The sequence below is a fragment of the Dermochelys coriacea genome, chromosome 9 (assembly GCF_009764565.3).
Source record: "Dermochelys coriacea isolate rDerCor1 chromosome 9, rDerCor1.pri.v4, whole genome shotgun sequence".
Classification (NCBI taxonomy): domain Eukaryota; kingdom Metazoa; phylum Chordata; order Testudines; family Dermochelyidae; genus Dermochelys; species Dermochelys coriacea.
In genome coordinates this window covers 99,655,026-99,673,599 of record NC_050076.1, presented here as the reverse complement: position 1 = coordinate 99,673,599, position 18,574 = coordinate 99,655,026, and the positions used below count along the sequence as shown (strand labels likewise).

General features: G+C 44.1%; 2 protein-coding genes and 1 long non-coding RNA gene across 3 annotated transcripts in view; 1 reads left to right on the top strand and 2 right to left on the bottom strand.

Annotated features, from left to right (window-relative positions):
- Positions 1 to 16,479, bottom strand: part of LOC122455714 — a 42,219-nt gene extending 25,740 nt beyond the window's left edge. Inside the window, exon 1 of the long non-coding RNA XR_006274144.1 lies at positions 15,584 to 16,479. This is a non-coding gene — a long non-coding RNA (uncharacterized LOC122455714). The remainder of the gene's footprint in view (positions 1 to 15,583) is intronic.
- LOC122455712 (cell wall protein DAN4-like) overlaps positions 1 to 17,422 on the top strand; it is a 91,157-nt gene extending 73,735 nt beyond the window's left edge. The window contains exons 4-6 of the mRNA XM_043492121.1: positions 13,651 to 13,722; positions 14,754 to 15,342; positions 17,175 to 17,422. Coding sequence (XP_043348056.1) covers positions 13,651 to 13,722; positions 14,754 to 15,342; positions 17,175 to 17,232 — 719 coding nt within the window. The 3' untranslated portion in view covers positions 17,233 to 17,422. The remainder of the gene's footprint in view (positions 1 to 13,650; positions 13,723 to 14,753; positions 15,343 to 17,174) is intronic.
- MAP7D3 (MAP7 domain containing 3) overlaps positions 1 to 18,574 on the bottom strand; it is a 253,954-nt gene that overhangs the window by 143,520 nt on the left and 91,860 nt on the right. The window lies entirely within an intron of this gene.

Here is an 18,574-nt window from a genome sequence, read left to right as displayed (position 1 = left end):
GAACCCCCTTGTGAAATCTCAATGTAAGGCTCTTCAGTTTGCCAGCTGCTGTTTAGAGCATGGACCCAGACTCACAAATCTCTGAAATATTAAAAAAAAATCCTTGGTGAATTTGGATTCTCTTTTGCAGAGCAAAACGCTTTTCCTATGAGATGTAATTCTTATTGTATGTATCCTCTGGAGTTACTGTGTTGAATAGTGTCTCTGGCAGGAACCATTTGACTCATCCTGTGTATATTTTATAGGCCACAGGATTATAAGGGAGAAATATAGTTAGACAAAATTTTTCTTCCATTACTGCAGTCAACATGAAACCGGAGATAGAGGTTTGAATTAGTGAGATGTGGATTTCAGAGAGCTCAGGTTTATTTTAGGACTACAGTATAGCTAAGAACATCTATATTTCACATTTCCCTGTGGTACTGGGGAATGTGTTTTCCACTGCCTTGTTTTACTTTGTCACTGTAGAGAAAAGAAGCACAGCACTTTCCCTTAGGGTTCCTCTACTTGTGTTATTTTTCTGGCTTCTTCTCATCCATATATTGTGTGTGTTAAACAGCATTTATGGAAAGGGTTAAGCATGCCCTTTGGTTGAAGGCCTGTATACCGAGCTTCTGGGTTTGGATTTGTCTTGTGGTTGGTTGATTTGAGACTGAGGAGTGAGGACATGACAATTTGTTCCAAATAGCAGAGCAGCAAATAATTATTTGGTCAGCTCAGGTTACTGTCCTACTGCAGTCTGCTGGAAGAAAGTACCTTGGCATCTAGAGGAAGGGAGAAAATGGAGGTAGAGCAAATGAGACCTTTTCATTCCAGAAGTGGCCCCTCTGGAGCAAGAGGTCTGAATAAACAAAAGCAACCCCCAAAGCATATGCCTCACTATACCACAGTATCATGATCCATCAAGTATTGTGTGAAAAGGTGTCTGTTTTTTTATTGCATCCTAGTACAGACTCAGAGCAGCAACAAGAAGTCAGTCTCTTGGTTAGGGGTTGGGTTACAACAGCAATAGTCTACAAAAGGACAGCTGACTCCCCTGGCATCTGATAATGCCACAAACCAGGGTGTGAACTGACTGCTGGACTATGCTGTAATACTTGCTCTGGAGTGGCCTGTACACCATTATGTCTTTCCAACGATCCACCACTCTGTCTGGTGGACTGAAATAAGGAGACCTGTGAGAAATGCTGAGTATCAGATGTTTTAGAAATGTGTACCAAGTAATGGAAAAGAACAGAACAAGAGGCGGGGCTGCGGGTAACAAGTTGAAGGATAAGGCCAGAAAACTTTGGCTGAACTAAGGACTAATGATATAAGCAGCACCTGAGAGTCTTTACCACCACAAGATAATGGAACCCAAAGATAAGAATGAGGAGAACATTGGGTGATAAACAACAGAAAAGGAATAAACAAGTGCTGTATATATATATGGCTGTGGGAAGGGAAATAAAGTGCTTTTTACCAGCAACTGTTTCAGTTGTCCTGTGAGCCAGCCTGCTAGCAGCAACAAATGGTGACCCCGACGTGATAGGATTCTGTGAATTTGGTACCACGGACGGAGGAAGAAATAGCAGGGACCGCCGCTGCCGGTGTCCTCCGTTCAGGTGAGGAACCGGGACGCCCAACTGAGGCGGGGGAGCTCCCACTGAAAGGTGAGCGGCGGGGAATATCTCTCATAATGGGAGCGGCAGCATCGGCAGATGAGCAGGCCGTGTTTAAGGTCTTAAGCAATCTGCTTAATAACCAGGGAGAAAAATTTTCCCCAGAAGCTCTGCAAAAATTGCTTCGGTGGGGAAAGCGACGGGGTTTCCTGGTTAATGCAAAGAATGTGTTTGACTCTTCGGTGTGGAAAACATTGGGGGAAACATGTGGGACTCTGTGGGGGTCGGAAATAAAGAAGCTACTGCCTTGAGCCCTATCTGGCGGACTGTTTATCGAGCCGTTACCACCGCAGCGGCTCAGGCAGAGGCGCGTATTGCATTAGGCGAGGCATTAGAATCATCAGCGAAAGGGGCCTTTACGGTAGGAACGAAAGACTTTTTTGGTAAAACAACGCCTATGATTCCTTTGGCGCCGTTGGACCCCAGTGAGGTACCGTTGCCCTTGGAGGATGACGACTCAGATCGGGGCGAACCGATGGCCGTGGATCAGCTGGTGTCGGGGGAATTGTCACCGGGCAATCCAGAGAACCCGTTACAAGGGGGGTCAGGATTGCCGCCCGCGGTTGTGCCGTCAGCCCCTCCCCGACAAGTTCGGATTACTGACTTGCCTAAAACTGGAGAGTTTGATAACTTGACGCAGGACCAGATAATTCGGTGGTTATATAAGGAAGGTATTGCAGCTCAACAGATGATGGATGAGCTGGATAGAAAGGAAAACAGACCGCAAGGATCGTCACGATCGCATTTGCTACAACAGCTTCAAGAGCACGGCATACCTGACCCCTCACGTTTGCCCCATATTTGTAGGTTGTGTGGGTATTATGATTGTACGGAGCACCTCACTCCCGAGGGAGAGTTGCGACCGACAGCAGAGGAAGAATATCGCAAAATTTATGCCGCCACTACGCAACCGGTTCGACCAAAAGTGAAACCTCCGCCACCTACATGTTCTTCAATTGGACGAGGGCAAGAAGAACGGGGGACGGGGGTGATTTGGAGGGATGGGGGGGGAGGAGCGGGATCTCCTGACCCAATTAAGCGCTGGCATGGATTGATAAAGGATGCTATAATTGAACGGGAATTTTTGGATGCCATGCCGGCTACTTTCCCGGTATTGGTATCAAGGGAGGGGGTTAAATCTTGGGTGCCGTTAGACTGAAAATTGATGAGGGAGGCTCAGAAAGCTATTGTGGTGTACGGCTTGAAAAATCCGTATGTACAAGCGTTATTAGAACAGATATTCTCGGGGCAAGCGATGTGCCCCTTTGACGCCCAGAAATTTGCAGATATGTTGTTAACACCTACACAGAGATTATTATGGAAGGATTCATGGAGAAAAAAGGCTGAGCACGCGGCAGTGCTTAATTTAGATAGACCCCGGGACGACCCTCTCCATTTAGCAAATATAGACATGTTGTTGGGACAGGGGCGATTTGAAGAGCCTCAGCTACAGGCGCGATTGGTACCCCAAATATTACAACAGTCTCAGCTTCTAGCATTGGAGGCATTCAAAGAGCTCCCTGATTTGGGTACCCCTTCACCCCCTTATTTAAAGGTCACGCAGGGAGCGGGCGAATCTTTTGCCCTTTTTTTGGACCACCTAAGGACGGCATTGGATAGGGCCCCTAATTTAACACCAGACACCAGATCAGCATTGGGGGTAGATTTAGCCCTTCAAAATGCTAACCCCACGTGTAAGAAGATTTTGGTGACTTTACCCAAATCGGCCTCCCTAGTCGACATGATTGAAGCCTGCACTCGTGCTCCCTTGGTGGAGGAGGAGGATAAGGCAAAGATTCATGCACACACCTTGGCGGTAGCCTTGAATACCTCCAAGTCGAATTGGCGAAGAGGAAGGGAGGGGGCGTGTTATCAGTGTGGAAAGATGGGTCATTTAAAACGGGATTGCCCCAAGAAAAGAGGTCAGCCACAAAACAATGCACTTCCCTCCCCGTTTCCCGGGACGTGTAATTGATGTGAAAAATTCGGTCATAAAGCTACTGAGTGTCACTCCCGGTTTAAAAAGGATGGGACCCCTTTGTCGGGGTCGGGAAATGCCTCGCGGAGCGCCAACCGGCAGGGCGTGAGGACAAACAATACGCCGGCTGCTTGGACAGCCTCCGCGGGGCAACTTCCGGCAGTGCCGGAGTTGATTTGGCCACCGCCGCCGCCGTCTCCCTAGAGAATGATAGGGTGATGCTCGTTCCATCGGTAGCATCTGGACCGTTGGGGTATGGGTTAAGCGCATTGTTAATAGGTAGATCATCCGCCTCCTTACAGGGGCTTTTTGTGCTTCCAGGGCTAATTGATGCTGATTATAGAGGGAACATAGGGATTATGGTACGAGCTATATGTCCGCCTATTACAATAATGGCCGGAACCAAAATTGCACAATTAATACCCTTTCGTGCGAATGTTCCTGTGAAGTCACCCCAGATAAGAGGAACTGGGGGCTTCGGGTCGTCCAGTCAGGTAGACCCCACACCACTAACAACGGCATTTGTTTTGTCAGTGGGACAAGATCGTCCCACTAGATTAGTTCAATTTAAGGGCCCAGCTGGTGATTCTTTCGAGCATCAGGTCCTTATCGATACTGGGGCAGATGTGACGGTGTTGCCCCTGCAAGGTTGGCCGGTGACATGGCCACTTCGACCGGTAACCACACCTCTTCAGGGCATTGGCGGACAGTGTGAGCCTATGCTAAGTGAATTTTTTATTGACATTATTGATGCTGCCGATAATGCATTGAAGGGGTCAGTCCGCCCTTACCTTGTCGATACAACTATTTGGCTGTTGGGGAGGGATTGCTTGAGTCAATGGGGGGTGGTGATCAGCTCCCCCCCTTTCTAGTAGCGGCCACTGAGGAGCGGCCGACCCTGGCATTGGAATGGAAATCCGATGAGCCGATTTGGGTTGCTCAGTGGCCGCTGCCAACAGAAAAACTTGCCGCATTAACAAACCTAGTAGAGGAGCAAGTACGTCTTGACCATCTAGAACCCTCAGTTAGTCCATGGAATACACCTGTATTCACTATCCTAAAGAAATCAGGAAAATGGCATTTGCTCCAAGATCTGCGTGCCAGTAATGCTATTATGGTCGACATGGGTGCTTTACAGCCCGGTTTACCTGCCCCATCCATGCTCCCATCGAGGTGGCCATTACTAATCATTGACCTGAAGGATTGTTATTTTACTATTCCATTGCACCCGAGAGACAGAGAGCGCTTTGCTTTCTCTATTCCGATGGTAAATCGTGAAGCACCTTCCGTACGGTATCAGTGGAAGGTTTTGCCCCAAGGAATGAAAAATTCCCCTACCATCTGCCAGCTCTTCGTTGCATGGGCAATACGCCCAATCCGAGTGAAATATCCCCAATGGAAAATATATCATTACATGGATGATCTTTTATTTGCGGCACCAGTAGCTTTTGAACCCATGGTTATAACACAGATCACCTCCACGTTAGCAGAAGCTGGTCTGTTTGTGGCCCCAGAAAAGGTTCAAACTAAAGCCCCTTTTTTGTATTTGGGACTTCGGATCACTGACTGCACCGTACACCCCCAGCAGTTGAAAATCTCTCCTCATGTTCGCACACTGTATGATGCACAGGAACTGCTAGGTAAACTGCAATGGCTTCGCCCCCTTTGTGGCATCACAAATCAGGATATAACTCCTCTTCTTCCTCTATTAGAAGGGGGGAGAGCCCCTGGAGATAAACGACAACTGTCGGTACTACAGAAGCAAGCATTACAACGAATAGGACAGAAGGTGGGGGAGGGTTATTCCGGGAGATATCGGGAAAACTTACCCTTCGTGGTAGCGGTCTTTAGCCTAGATGCAGTATTGGAAGCGCTATTATTTCAGTGGGATACTAAGGATAAAGACCCCCTAGTCGGTTTGGAATGGATATTTCCACCGTGTAAAAATGTGCGTACGGTAACTTCCAGAATTGAAGCAATAGCCATGCTAATAGTGCAAGCTCGGAAAAGAGTAACTGTAATGACAGGAATTGATCCGCATCAGATTTTGTTGCCATTTTCAAAAACAATGATTACACATCTGTTGATGTATAACACTGTGTTTGCTGTTGCCCTAGCAAATTATCAGGGACAATTGAGTTGTCATTACCCTCCCCACCGCCTGTTTTCTTCCCCGTTGCAGTTGGAAAAACACCTTATGAGACAGGAGAATCCAGTGACAGGAATAACAATATTTACCGATGCGGCGGGGCGAACAGGGAAAGCAGGGGTAGTCTGGTGGGATGGACATACTTGGGCCCATAAGAAGGTTATTAGTGAGGGGTCGGTACAGATATTAGAACTCCTAGCTATACTTTTGGCATTTGATCCCTGGAACCAAGAATCGCTCAACGTGATGAGCGATTCTAAATATGCCATGGGGTTAGTAAACAGGTTGGAGAGAGCTATGCTGGGAAAGGTTCATAATCCAGCATTGCAACAGATACTCTTGCGCCTCTGGCATCGACTCAATGGAAGAAGGCATCCATATTTTGTAGGCCATATAAGGAGCCATACTGGCCTGCCTGGATACTTAAGCACGGGCAACGATCAGGCGGATGCACTGGTGGGATCCGTGGTAGTACCCAATCGGTTTGAGCAAGCTCGCCTGTCTCATGGATTTTTCCATCAATCTGCGAAAGCCCTAATATGACAATTCTCTCTACCTATATCCCAGACCCGAAGTATTGTAGCCTCTTGCTCAGAATGTAATAGGTTGACACCCACCTTTCCCGCCGGGGTTAACCCCCGAGGTCTAGAGGCTTTAACATTATGGCAATCAGATGTCACCCAATATAACCAATTCGGAAAGCAGAAATACATCCATGTGTCAGTAGACACCTTCTCTGGAGTTATCTGGGCTACACCCCACGTGTCCACGGGCAGTAAGGAAGTGATAAAACATTGGCAGGCATGTTTTGCTGCATTAGGGGTGCCCCGATCAATAAAAACAGATAATGGAGCTGGGTATGTGGCCAGGCGCACTGCAACCTTTTTGCAAATGTGGGGGATAATACACAAAACAGGAGTGCCAGGCAATTCGACAGGCCAGGCCATTATTGAACGATCTCATGGTACTTTGAAAGGAATGTTGGATAAGCAGGAACGAACTGGACAGGATGCAGTAGTTCAGACACCAGCTGGGCGTTTAGCTAAGGCGGTATATGTCCTTAATTGGTTACAACCTAGTAGTGCGGATAATAATCATGTTCCAATGCAAAGACATCTAGGAAGTATTAGGATAGAACATGAGCAGAAGAAACCTAAGGTGAAATGGTTTGATTATGCCTCTCAACAATGGAAGGGGCCAGCACAATTGCTAACCTGGGGACGGGGTTATGCTTGTGTCTCCCTTGATGAAGGTCCTCGGTGGATACCTGCTAAGTGGGTGCGGCCGTGGCTACAGCAACCTCGCTCGCCCTTGAACCCGGCGCCTGGAGAACAAGATCCCGCGCTTGGAGGGGAAGCATCAGAGGAGGTTGTGCTTGTGGCCATATCCTGTTGATTTCCAGAATGAGGATGTGGGTTATCGATATTGTTATAGTGTTATTGCTTGGGTTACAGGGGGACTCCTTGTACCCCTACGCGTGCAAATGACGTATAACCTATGGGAACATCTAGCATTGATAGCCAATGTCACACACTTTTGTTTGTCTGATTCTGTGGCAGCCGGGGAACTACTGGGCACTTGTCTTGTGCCCATATGTCATCATCCCGAAGAAATTGGCAGTCACACCATGCTTGCAGCTTATGCCAATTTGTCTTCACAGTATTTGAATATGGCAAATTGGGGCCCCGCCAATTACTCCTTGCCCCCTGGGGCCCTATCTTTACATACCCCGTACCCAGCCGGGGCAGATAATGTAACGTGTGCGCGAGTGGTTAATTGCACACACGCAAAAGTACCCATGGGCTGCCAAACCGTAAGTGCCCCCCTTTTGAATTGTACTAATGCGGTTAATGTTTCTTTTAATTATGGACATATTATTTTGCCATCTGGTTGGTTTTTTACCTGCAGCGCACGAACTTTTAGTTATATTCCTGCTAATTTAAGTCATAATACCTTATGCTGCCTTAGCCGAATGACCCTTTTGTTGCCTGGAAAGAATCAGCAGCGAAGTCGGCGAAGCACGGCCCTGCAAAATACGTGTTCCGCTGATGTTACCTTATATAGTCACTCAGAATATTTGGCTTTGATGAATGCCGTTGCAGGCATTCCTGGCTTTGCAACTTATTACACGGTGCAAACTTTGAATGCATTAGCTTGTTTTGCTGTTAAAGCGCTTAATGCTACATCACAGGCAATTGTTCTGTTAAGTATGGAACAACAGGAATTAAGAGATGCCATTTTAGATAATCGAGCTGCGATTGATTTTCTATTGCTTAAGCATCATATGGGATGTGAATCTTTTAAACACGTGTTGTTTTAATCTTACGGATAATAGCCGATCCATTGAAGAGCGTCTGGATGAGTTAACTTCCCTCACTGAGCACATTAGTCAGGATACTGGGTTTGCGGGATTTTGGGATTGGCTTACAGGGTGGTTGCCTTCTTTGGGGTGGCTTCGGCAATTATTTGGAATTATAGTTTTTGTATGTATTGGCCTTATTTGCCTATGTTGCTGTTTGCAATGTCTCCCCTCCTTGTTCAATATGTTCCGTGAAATGCATCGCTCCGCTCCTGTTGGGTCGCCCCTGCTGATGAATGAAAATTGGATGGAACTATGCAAGTAGCCGGTGGTTCGTGTGTCGTGTAATAATAAGGGAGGAGATGTGGGAACATGGTGTATTTGTGAGCTAGTTGGGAGCGCGGTGAATTTTTTAATGAACTTTTGGTGAACTATTGAGAGGTAGCTACAGGCTGACCCATTTGCAGCGTTTTTTGCCCCTGGTATTGCTATTATGGAAAATGCTTTTAATTTAGAGAAATTAGTGTGTTGGAGTATTAAATAGTTTAATCTAATTTTTGAAATATTAACTGAGTTATTAATCGATGTAGATAGCATTTGCCATGCAGTTTTATACAATAGTGCTGCAATTGAATTTTTGTTATTAGCACATGGACATGGATGTGAAGATTTTGAGGGTATGTGTTGTGTTAATTTGTTAGATCATTCTCATTCTGTTCATGAATTACTTGCAAAATTAGAACAAAATATGGATAACATTATTATAGCACACTTTTATTAATTGGTATCTGTATTTGTATAATTTGTTTGTGTGGTCTATATATAGTTCAATGTATGCGTTGGGGAATGTCACGGATGATTCAAGCTGCTTTTAAACAAAAAGGGGGAGATGTGAGAAATGCTGAGTTTCAGATGTTTTAGAAATGTGTACCAAGTAATGGAAAAGAACAGAACAAGAGGCGGGGCTGCGGGTAACAAGTTGAAGGACAAGGCCAGAAAACTTTGGCTGAACTGAGGACTAATGATATAAGCAGCACCTGAGAGTCTTTACCACCACAAGATAATGGAACCCAAAGATAAGAATGATGAGAACATTGGGTGATAAACAACAGAAAAGGAATAAACAAGTGCTGTATATATATGGCTGTGGGAAGGGAAATAAAGTGCTTTTTACCAGCAACTGTTTCAGTTGTCCTGTGAGCCAGCCTGCTAGCAGCAACAGAGACCCAGTTCTTTGCCAATTCTGAGTGAAGTGGCTCCACTGTTATTACAGATATCTCATTCCTAAAAGTACTGTTTCCCACTTGCAGCAATTCTTGGAATTGCACTGAAAACATGGACAACACCCAAGAGGAGTGGACCTTACACTGGACAATAGCAGGAAAGGGTTAATGGACTGACTCTTGAAGTGGCCTGTAACACCTTCTAGTGCTATCAAGGCTGGAGGATATGAAAAGAGAGAAAGGAGACCCCAAAATAAGATTCCTGAAAGAGGGATTTTGAGTCTGAGGCAGTGAGGACCCAAGAAATGGCTTAACAGCTTGGAGCATGGAGCAACCGAGCTGGGGAGAAAACTGGAGTCTGGGCTTCATGTTGTCTGAGGCTATGTCTATCTGTAGAGTCTGGACTTCATGTTGTCTGTAGGCTATGTCTATCTTACAATGCTATAGCAGCACAGCTTCAGTGGAGACACTCACTACAGCGATGGGAAGGATTTTCCTGTCACTGAAGTTAATCCACCTCCCTGGGGGGTCTGTCTACACTTAAAATACTACCGCGGCACAGCCAGAGTGCTCCAGTGTAGACACAACCTATGCCAACAGGAGAGCTTCTCCCATCGTCATAGGTAATCCACCTTCCCAAGAGGTGGTAGCTAGGTTGCTGAAAGAATTCTTCCATTGACCTAGCGCTGTCTACACTGAGGGTTACGTCAGCATTGATACGTCTCTCTGGGGTGTAGTGCCAATGTAAATTCCCAGTATCGACCAGCCCTTATTGTTCATTTTATTTGTTAATAAAGTCAGACCTCAGGAAGAGATGAATTTTGACTCTACACAGAGTGCATGGTCAATGCCTTAGAGAAAATGGGGGGAGGGGGCGGGAGTGAGTTTATAAGATTTCAGAAAATACCAGCTCTAGAGAAGAAACAATTACAGAAGCAGAGCTATTCAATCAACATGCATCCAATTCAGTATGCACAGGCTCCAGCCCAAATCGGGATGTCAATATTCCAGTTTATAGGCCTGCAGCCCAGCTGTGAATGTTTTATTGCAGTGTAGACATACCCCACATTACTCTTACTCAGGGCAAGAATGCCAGTCTCTGAATTTACTCTGAGTGGAAAGAGGCATCAGAAAGGTCAAGCAGAGCAGTGCAATTGCACCAGGAAGGTAAAGTGTTGTGAGTGTCCTATTTTTTTAATTTTTTTTTTAATAATCAATACCACCATGCAATGAATCTACAGAGATTCAGTTCATTGCCATTTTCTGTTGAACATATGAGACTGTATCATCCATTTTGCTCTTGTCTGGCTGACTATGAGGCAGGTTGCATATGAAATATAAAGACCTATCTGGTTTGACAAGGTGAGTCATTTTAAGGATAATTAGCTGACTAATTCTCAGCTCTCTCTATTTGGAAAATAACAGGAAAGCTGCCCAACCGTATATGATGGGAATCCTTTATGACATGTTATCATTAAACATTCAGAGGCCATGCATTTCACATTCTCTACTGCATGTTAGCCAGCTACCTCTTTGTATTCAGAAAAGTCTCCTCCTGGAAGCTAACATTTCAGTTTAGCCAAGTCAGAAGCAAACACAGATTTCAGTCTGTATTCTAATTGGAATGCAATATTCTCCAAACTTCTCTAGCATTTTCCTGATGAACAGCTCCATGCTACCTTTCACCAAACTGGGCAGAGGGAAGGGGGTTATAGAAGAGAGAATTATCTGTGCTGTATAACACTCTGCTCCCTGAGAAGTCCCAGAAGTCCTTTTATAGCCACTCCATAGGATTGCACGTTTACTAATAAAGAAAAGGAGTATCGGTGGCACCTTAGAGACTAACAAATTTGTTAGTCTCTAAGGTGCCACCGGTACTCCTTTTCTTTTTGCGAATACAGACTAACACGGCTGCTACTCTGAAACGTTTACTAATGTTATATATGCCATAATGTGCCAGCAATGCCCTCTGCCATGTACATTGGTCAAACTGGACAGTCCCTACTTAAAAGAATAAATGGACACAAATCGGACATCAGGAATGGAAACATACAAAAGCCAGTAGGAGAACACTTCAATCTTCCTGGACATTCTATAACAGATTTGAAAGTAGCTATACTTGAACAAAAAAAAATTCAGAAACAGACTTCAAAGAAAAATAGCAGAACTAAAATTCATTTGCAAATTTAAGACCATTAATTTGGGCCTGAATAGGGACTGGGAGTGGCTGGTTTATTACAAAAGCAGCTTTGCCTCTCCTGGAATTGACACCTCCTCATCTATTATTGGGAGTGGACTACATCCACCCTGATCGAATTGGCCCTGTCAACACTGGTTCTCCACTTGTGAGGTAACTCCCTTCTCTTCATGTGTCAGTATATTTATGTCTGCATCCGTCATTTTCACTCCATGCATCTGAAGAAGTGGGGCTTTTACCCACGAAAGCTTATGCTCAAAGAAATCTATTAATCTTTAACGTGCCACTGGACTCGTTGTTTTTGTGGATACAGACTAACACGGCTACCCCCTGATACTTGTCTCCATAGGATTAGGCTTCCGTTGCTGTGGGGGTGGAGAGTGGGCTGGGAAGCAGCATCTCTCCAGCAGGTATTCTGTCAGATATCTATGTCGGGCTTAATGCTGCTTCTCACTCCCAGTGACACCCAGGAATGGGGGCCAATGTCAGCATAACTCCTAAAGGAGTCTTTGTCAAGAGGAAGGGGTGAATGGGCAGCACCATGGACAGACAGACGCACTCCAAAGGCATTCCTTCCTCTGGATATCCTGGGATCTGTAGGGTTTGGAGACCTCCCTAATGAGCCCAGGAGAAAAGAAGGCTGAGGGGAACCTGAGAACAGTCTTTAAGTATCTCAAGGGCTGTTATGAAGAGGCTGGTGATCAATTGTTCCACATGTCCACTGAAAGTAGGACAAGTAATGGGATTCATCTGCAGCAAGGGAGATTTAGGGTTAGATATTAGGAAAAATGTCTTACTATTAGGGTAGTTAAGCTCTGGAATAGGCTTCCAAGAGAGGCTGTGGAATCCCCATCACTGGAGGTTTTAAAGAAGAGATTGACAAATGTCCATCAGGAATGGTCTAGGTTTACTTGGTCCTATCTCAGCACAGGGGACTGGACTTGATGATCTTTCAAGATCCCTTCCAGCCCGACATTTCTGTAAAATGCCTCCCTACCTCAGGTTAGAAGGGGATATCAGAGGTGAAGTGTAAATATATATTTATTTCTGGATCTCTTATTTCATCTCCTCATAGGAATATAGGTTTAAAAGAAAACACTTAACAGCTTAGTGGCCAGAATGGAGGGAGAAACTCATAATGTATGTGATAATTTATACTAAGAACATGTTATAATGATCAAGTTTTATTGTTCTTTAAGATAAATACTGACTTTGGATTTGTTTCTGTCAACAGTCTCCTTTTGGGTCAATAAATCATAGGACTGGAAGGGACCTTGAGAGGTCATCTAGTCAAGTCCCCTGCACTCATGGCAGGACTAAGTATTATCTAGACCATTCCTGACAGGTGTTTGTCTAACCTGCTCTTAAAAATCTCTAATGATGAAGATTCCACAACGTCCATAGGCAATTTATTCCAGGGCTTAACCACCCTGACAGTTAGGAAATTTTTCCTAATGTCCAACCTAAACCTCCTTTGCTGCAATTTAAGCCCATTACTTCTTGTTGTATCCTCAGAGGTTAAGAACAACAATTCTTCTCCCTCCTCCTTGTAATAACAAATCTTCTGGTTCACTTCAAAGGAAGTCCGTATCTGCTTATTATCCTGCCCTCTGCTACATCTTCATTATCATTGTCATCGCAAATTCTCCTGTGATGGTGCCAGCCAGAATGGTGGTGGCTGGCATGAATGGAACTTGCTCAGATGAGGTTTCCATAGATTGTTATTGAAGGTGTTATTTATTCTGTACATGCCAGGATCACACTAAGGAATAAGACTCAGCTATCATGGTGATGGATGCACACATGTATGCAGAGCCATGAAAAGACATGGGCTTACTGCAGCCGGTCTTGAAGCCAACTTATCATCCTTTTGCCACAGAAAGTCTGATTTCCAATTTGGTCCAAATTCTGCAACTCCCCATTTCTCTCCCTTATGTAGTCCAGTTATCCCTGGGGTAATCAGTACCACCTGAGCACAAGTATGTTCCTCAGTGTGGGGGTTCTGCCGAAGTCCCTGTAGTAAGAACAGTCCTCTGTTATACTGGTCATTGCTGAAGTTTAGTCTCGTTAACAGTAGCTTTTCTCTTGCATATTCATTTTGCCTCTATCGATTTTTTACATCTTTTATTTATCTTCTCAACAGGCTCAGAGGAAGCATCGTCAACAGCTGCTACTCCATTATCTCCACCCACATCTACTAATGGTAGTACTCCAAGTATGTGCCTTTCTTGAAGCAAAGGCTGTAAATGTTAAAGTGATCATCACTGATAAGTATCTGATTCACTTTACATCCATAGTAACACAGACTTTTAAAAATGTCCATTTATTATTGTTTCATGTAAAAATGCATATGATTCTAGATAGCGTGTAATGCAAAGTGAAAGATGGCCCTGTTTTCACTTGTGTGAAATTAGAGTGAAACAGTGGTAAGTTGGGCCATATATCTAATATCAATAAATATTACACAAGCTCAGCAGAAAGAGAGACCCTGTTTAACACACAGTGCCAAATCCTCAGCTGATGTAAGTCAGTGTAGCTCTCCATTGGTCGCTCTGTCTTCTGAGGTCAGAAGTCTGGCTCAGCATTGGATTACTCTAATTTTATGCCAGTCTCATTCTATTTAAATCAATGGAGTGACACAAGCATAGAACTGGTTTCAGAGTAGCAGCCGTGTTAGTCTGTATTCGCAAAAAAGAAAAGGAGTACTTGTGGCGCCTTAGAGACTACCAAACTTATTTGAGCATAAGCTTTCGTGAGCTAGCTTGTGCCCCAAGCATAGAGCTGGATCAGCACAGTACTGAACCAGGCCCCAGAAGAGCAAGGAGGACACAACTTATGATAGAAAACTTAAGCAAATTAGTCTGATATTCCATAGCACCATTACATGTATGTTATGCAATCTGTGTTTGGTTACAACATATTAGTATATGTGAAAAGTTACCCTGAAATCTTCAATTCATGTTGTCCTTAAAAAGTAATTCCTAGGTGTTAATTATTCACCTGTAATGACATGAGTTGATTTTCTCCAAGTTATTTTTCCCTAACAAGATGTGTTAGTATAAATGGGCTGATCCTGCAAGGTGCTGGTCAGCTCCAGGAGTTGATTTCAGCTGGGGTTGAAGATGCCCTGCACCTCACAAGATCAAACCTAAAATGGAGGACTCCTGTTAGCAGCCAAAATGTGTCTGTATTTGAAGGTTATTATATTTGGATTAAGATGTATTTCAAAATGTTTTGCTTTCATAGCTTCCACTGGAGATGCAACAACTGAAGATATGACCATAAATGTTCCTGGATATACTACTGTACATTATACAACCATACCTGTCCCTGAGCCAACAGAGATGACAAGAGCTGAATCCTCTACTACTGCTGCAACATCTCAAGCACCCGAGACCACATCAACTGTTAACCCTGATGGGACCACACATAAACTCACATCTTCTTCCATAACATCAACGCCCAGTACCTCAGTTACCGTGCCCGGGACTACGCATCCATTGATATCTGCTGGGACCACGGCTTCACCCACATTCTCTTCCATAACATCAACGCCCAGTACCTCAGTTACTGTGCCTGGGACTACCCACCAATTGATATCTGCTGGGACCATGGCTTCACCCAAAACTAAAGAGACTGTTCCTACCTCCAAACCTGGTGAGGCTACATCACAATCTATTGTAACTACATCTACCACTAAACCTGATAGTATTTTGTCTGTTTCCAGATCAACAGTGACAACCTTATCTACAGATACCAAAACCACATCCAACCCTCCGAGTCCACATCTGTATCTACACCTGATCTGTCCACTACAGTCAAATCAGATAAAAAAGTATGGAATTTGCATAATTTTCTGTGGGTAGAGAGTAGTGGACTATACAGAATGTCAGATTTAGTCTAAGCTTCTACATTAAACCATGAAGAGAAACACCCCTTCTAATGATCCAGCCCTAGTAGCAAGGAAATGAGATGAGAACTCTGATAGTTCTTAGACACTGTTTAGCCAGCTAAGAGCATCACATTTAATCCATAGTATACAATATCTTTCTTAAAATTAATGGAAACATGACAACCTGTTTGATGAGTTTCTCTTTTTTACAGGCTCTCATATTGTTGTCCCTGCAGATTCATTGTGGGCACAAATTAGCAAGTCATGAATGTTTGGGTTTGTTAGTCGTTAGCTGCCTAGCTACCTGTTTAACTCAGGTAGCAGTGATGCTTCCAGCTGCAGTTCATTGCTGGCTAAACAAATACAGCTGCAGTTGTCTCCATATGATTATCTGGCTGTTAATCCCAGCCAAATACATCTATACATTTTGATTACATATAGTATGCCTAATTTGTTGAGATTAACTGTTTTTCTTAGAAAAGCAATTTAAGCAGCTCCCTCACAGCTGCTATATATCTAAGAGCTAGATTGTGCCTTTAAGATCAAATATATAGAAGTGAAAAGGTAAATTGCGTATCTTCCAATGGTCACAAAAGCAGAGCAATCTATCATCTGTGAAGGCTTTTTTATGTCTCTTATTGTGCATCTTCTCTACAATGTAAATCTAAATGAAAAGTACTATTATTTTTTATTAGAGAGAGAAGCTAAGTGAGGTAATAATCTTTTATTGAACCAACTTCTGTTAGTCAGAGAGACAAGCTTTCAAACTACACAGAGCTCTTTTAGGCCAGGAAAAGGTACTCAGAAGGCATATCTACACAGGGATTAAAAAACCCATGGCTGGTCCTGTCAGCTGACTCAGGCTCATGGGACTTGGGCTCCAGGGCTAAAAAACTGTTGTGTAGACATTTGGGCTTGGGCTGATTCCTGAGCTGTGTGGGACCCTGCCAGGGTTGAAGGTCTCAGATCTTGGGCTCCAGCGTGAGCCTGAATGTCTACACAGCACTTTTTAGCCCCGCTACTTGAACCCCATGAGCCCAAGTTAGCTGACCTGGTGAGGCCATGGGTGTCACAGCTAAATTCAAGGTGGAACAGATTGTTTAGCATATGTACACACATATTTCAAGGGACCATTCAATGTGAAGAGGCCTGTTAACACCTCTCTAGTCATAGGGGAGAAAGGGGGGAAAAAAGCTGTGGGTAAAAAAAAGGGTAAATTGGTTATAGATTTATGGTTTATTACACCAATCTAGTATCTATTCGGTCCATGATTTTAAGTGTCTAGCAGAGTTATGAATGTAAGCTCCCCTGCTTGTCTTTTGAAGGTGTTGTGCAGATTTCCTTTGAGGATGAGGACCAGCAGATCAAACACTAGATGGGGATGGCTGAGTTACTGCAGAGAATTCTTTCCCGTGGGTCTTGCCGCATGCTCAGGGTCTAATGGATTGCCATATTTGGGATTGGGAAGGGATTTTTCCTCAGGTCAGATTGGTGGAGACTCGGGGGGGGGGTTCAATGTCCTCTGCTGCATAGGTCACTTGCAGGTTTGGTGTACATGGTGGATTCTCTGTAACATGAAGTCTTTAAATCATGATTTGAGGACTTCGGTAACTCAACCAGAGGTTAGGGGGTATATTACAGGAGTGGGTGGGTGAGACTCTGTGGCCTGCAATGTAGATAGTGATGGTCCCTTCTGGTCTCAATGTCTATGAGTCATTTTGTAAAAGGTGTTCACCCACAGGTTACAGTGTTTGTCTTATTTTTTCCTCCATGAGTTCGTTCAAGAGGATAGTGATTATGTGGCTGAAACAAGACAGTTATTGGGGCATTTAGTGTGCTGGATGAGATACAGTAGAAGTTAGAACCTCAGAGTTACGAACACCCGAGGTATGAACGGACCACAACCTCATTTGGAACTGGAAGTATACAAGCAGGCAGCAGCAGCCAGACAAAAACCCCAAAACCAAATACAGTACACTACTGTGTTAAACGCAAACTACTAAAAAAAAGGGGAAAGTTTTTTTTTTTTTTTTAAAGGTTTGACAAGGTAAGGAAACTTTGTGCTTGTTTCATTTAAATTAACATTGTTAAAAATAGCATTTTTCTTCTGTGTAGTGAAGTTTAAAAAGTTGTATTAAGTCAGTGTTCAGCTGTAAACTTTTGAAAGAACAACCATAACATTTAGTTCAGAGTTAAACCTTTCAGAGTTATGAACACCCTCCATTTCTGAGGTGTTTATAACTCAGAGATTCTGTTGTACACCACGTGCTTTGCTAGGCATGTGTAGCACCCATAGATCTTAAAAGGTGTTGTGAGTGGGCTGTTGATCATCATAGCATTGGAATTATGTCTACAGGTTTTGCAGCTATTGTTCTGGCAGGGTCTGGTGTTGCTTTGAGTTGGTGTGTCCTAGTTTGTGGGGAGTTTGCTTCTAATAATGAGCTTGGAAAGGTTTGGGGGGAGGATGTGTGTTTGAAGGTCAGAAGTGGGGGTTTAGGAAAGATTTCTTTCAGGATGTGGATCCCATGGAGTATGGGTTGTAGGTTGATGATCCTCTGCATCAGTTCCACCTTGGGATGTAGGTGACAACTTAGGGGTGGGCGGTCAGAGGGGGTTTTATTTCTGTATTGAAGTAGATTCTCTCAGTGTACTTGCAGGTTACCTCATGGAACGAGCCACCCTTCTCTGTCAAGGTGTATAGACCAGATTACATATATTACCATTTATTATTTGTATTTCAGTAATAGCCAGGGGCTCCTCTTAGGGATCAAGTGTGGCAAATGCAGTACAAACATGGAGTAAAATTACAAGCTCTGCTTCAAAGAGCTTATAGTTAAAGGCCCAGATCCTACAATGAGCGGTTTCTGGGAATACCCCTGCACAGCCTCAGTGAAGGAGTTGGTGGGTGAGATTCCGTAGCCTGCGTTGTGCGGGTCAGACTAGATGATCATAATGGTCCATTCTGACCTTAAAGTCTATGATTCTATGAAATTCAATGGGGATCTATGTACCCACAGGAGACTGACCACTCAGAGCTCATTGCAGGATCAGGCTCTGAGTCATAGGGGGAGTTAGGTACCCAACTCCTGTTGACTGCAGGAGTGCCCAACAGTTGACAGACAGACACAGATGTGAGGAGATGAAGATACTAACATATTTTTATGCCAACTACAAA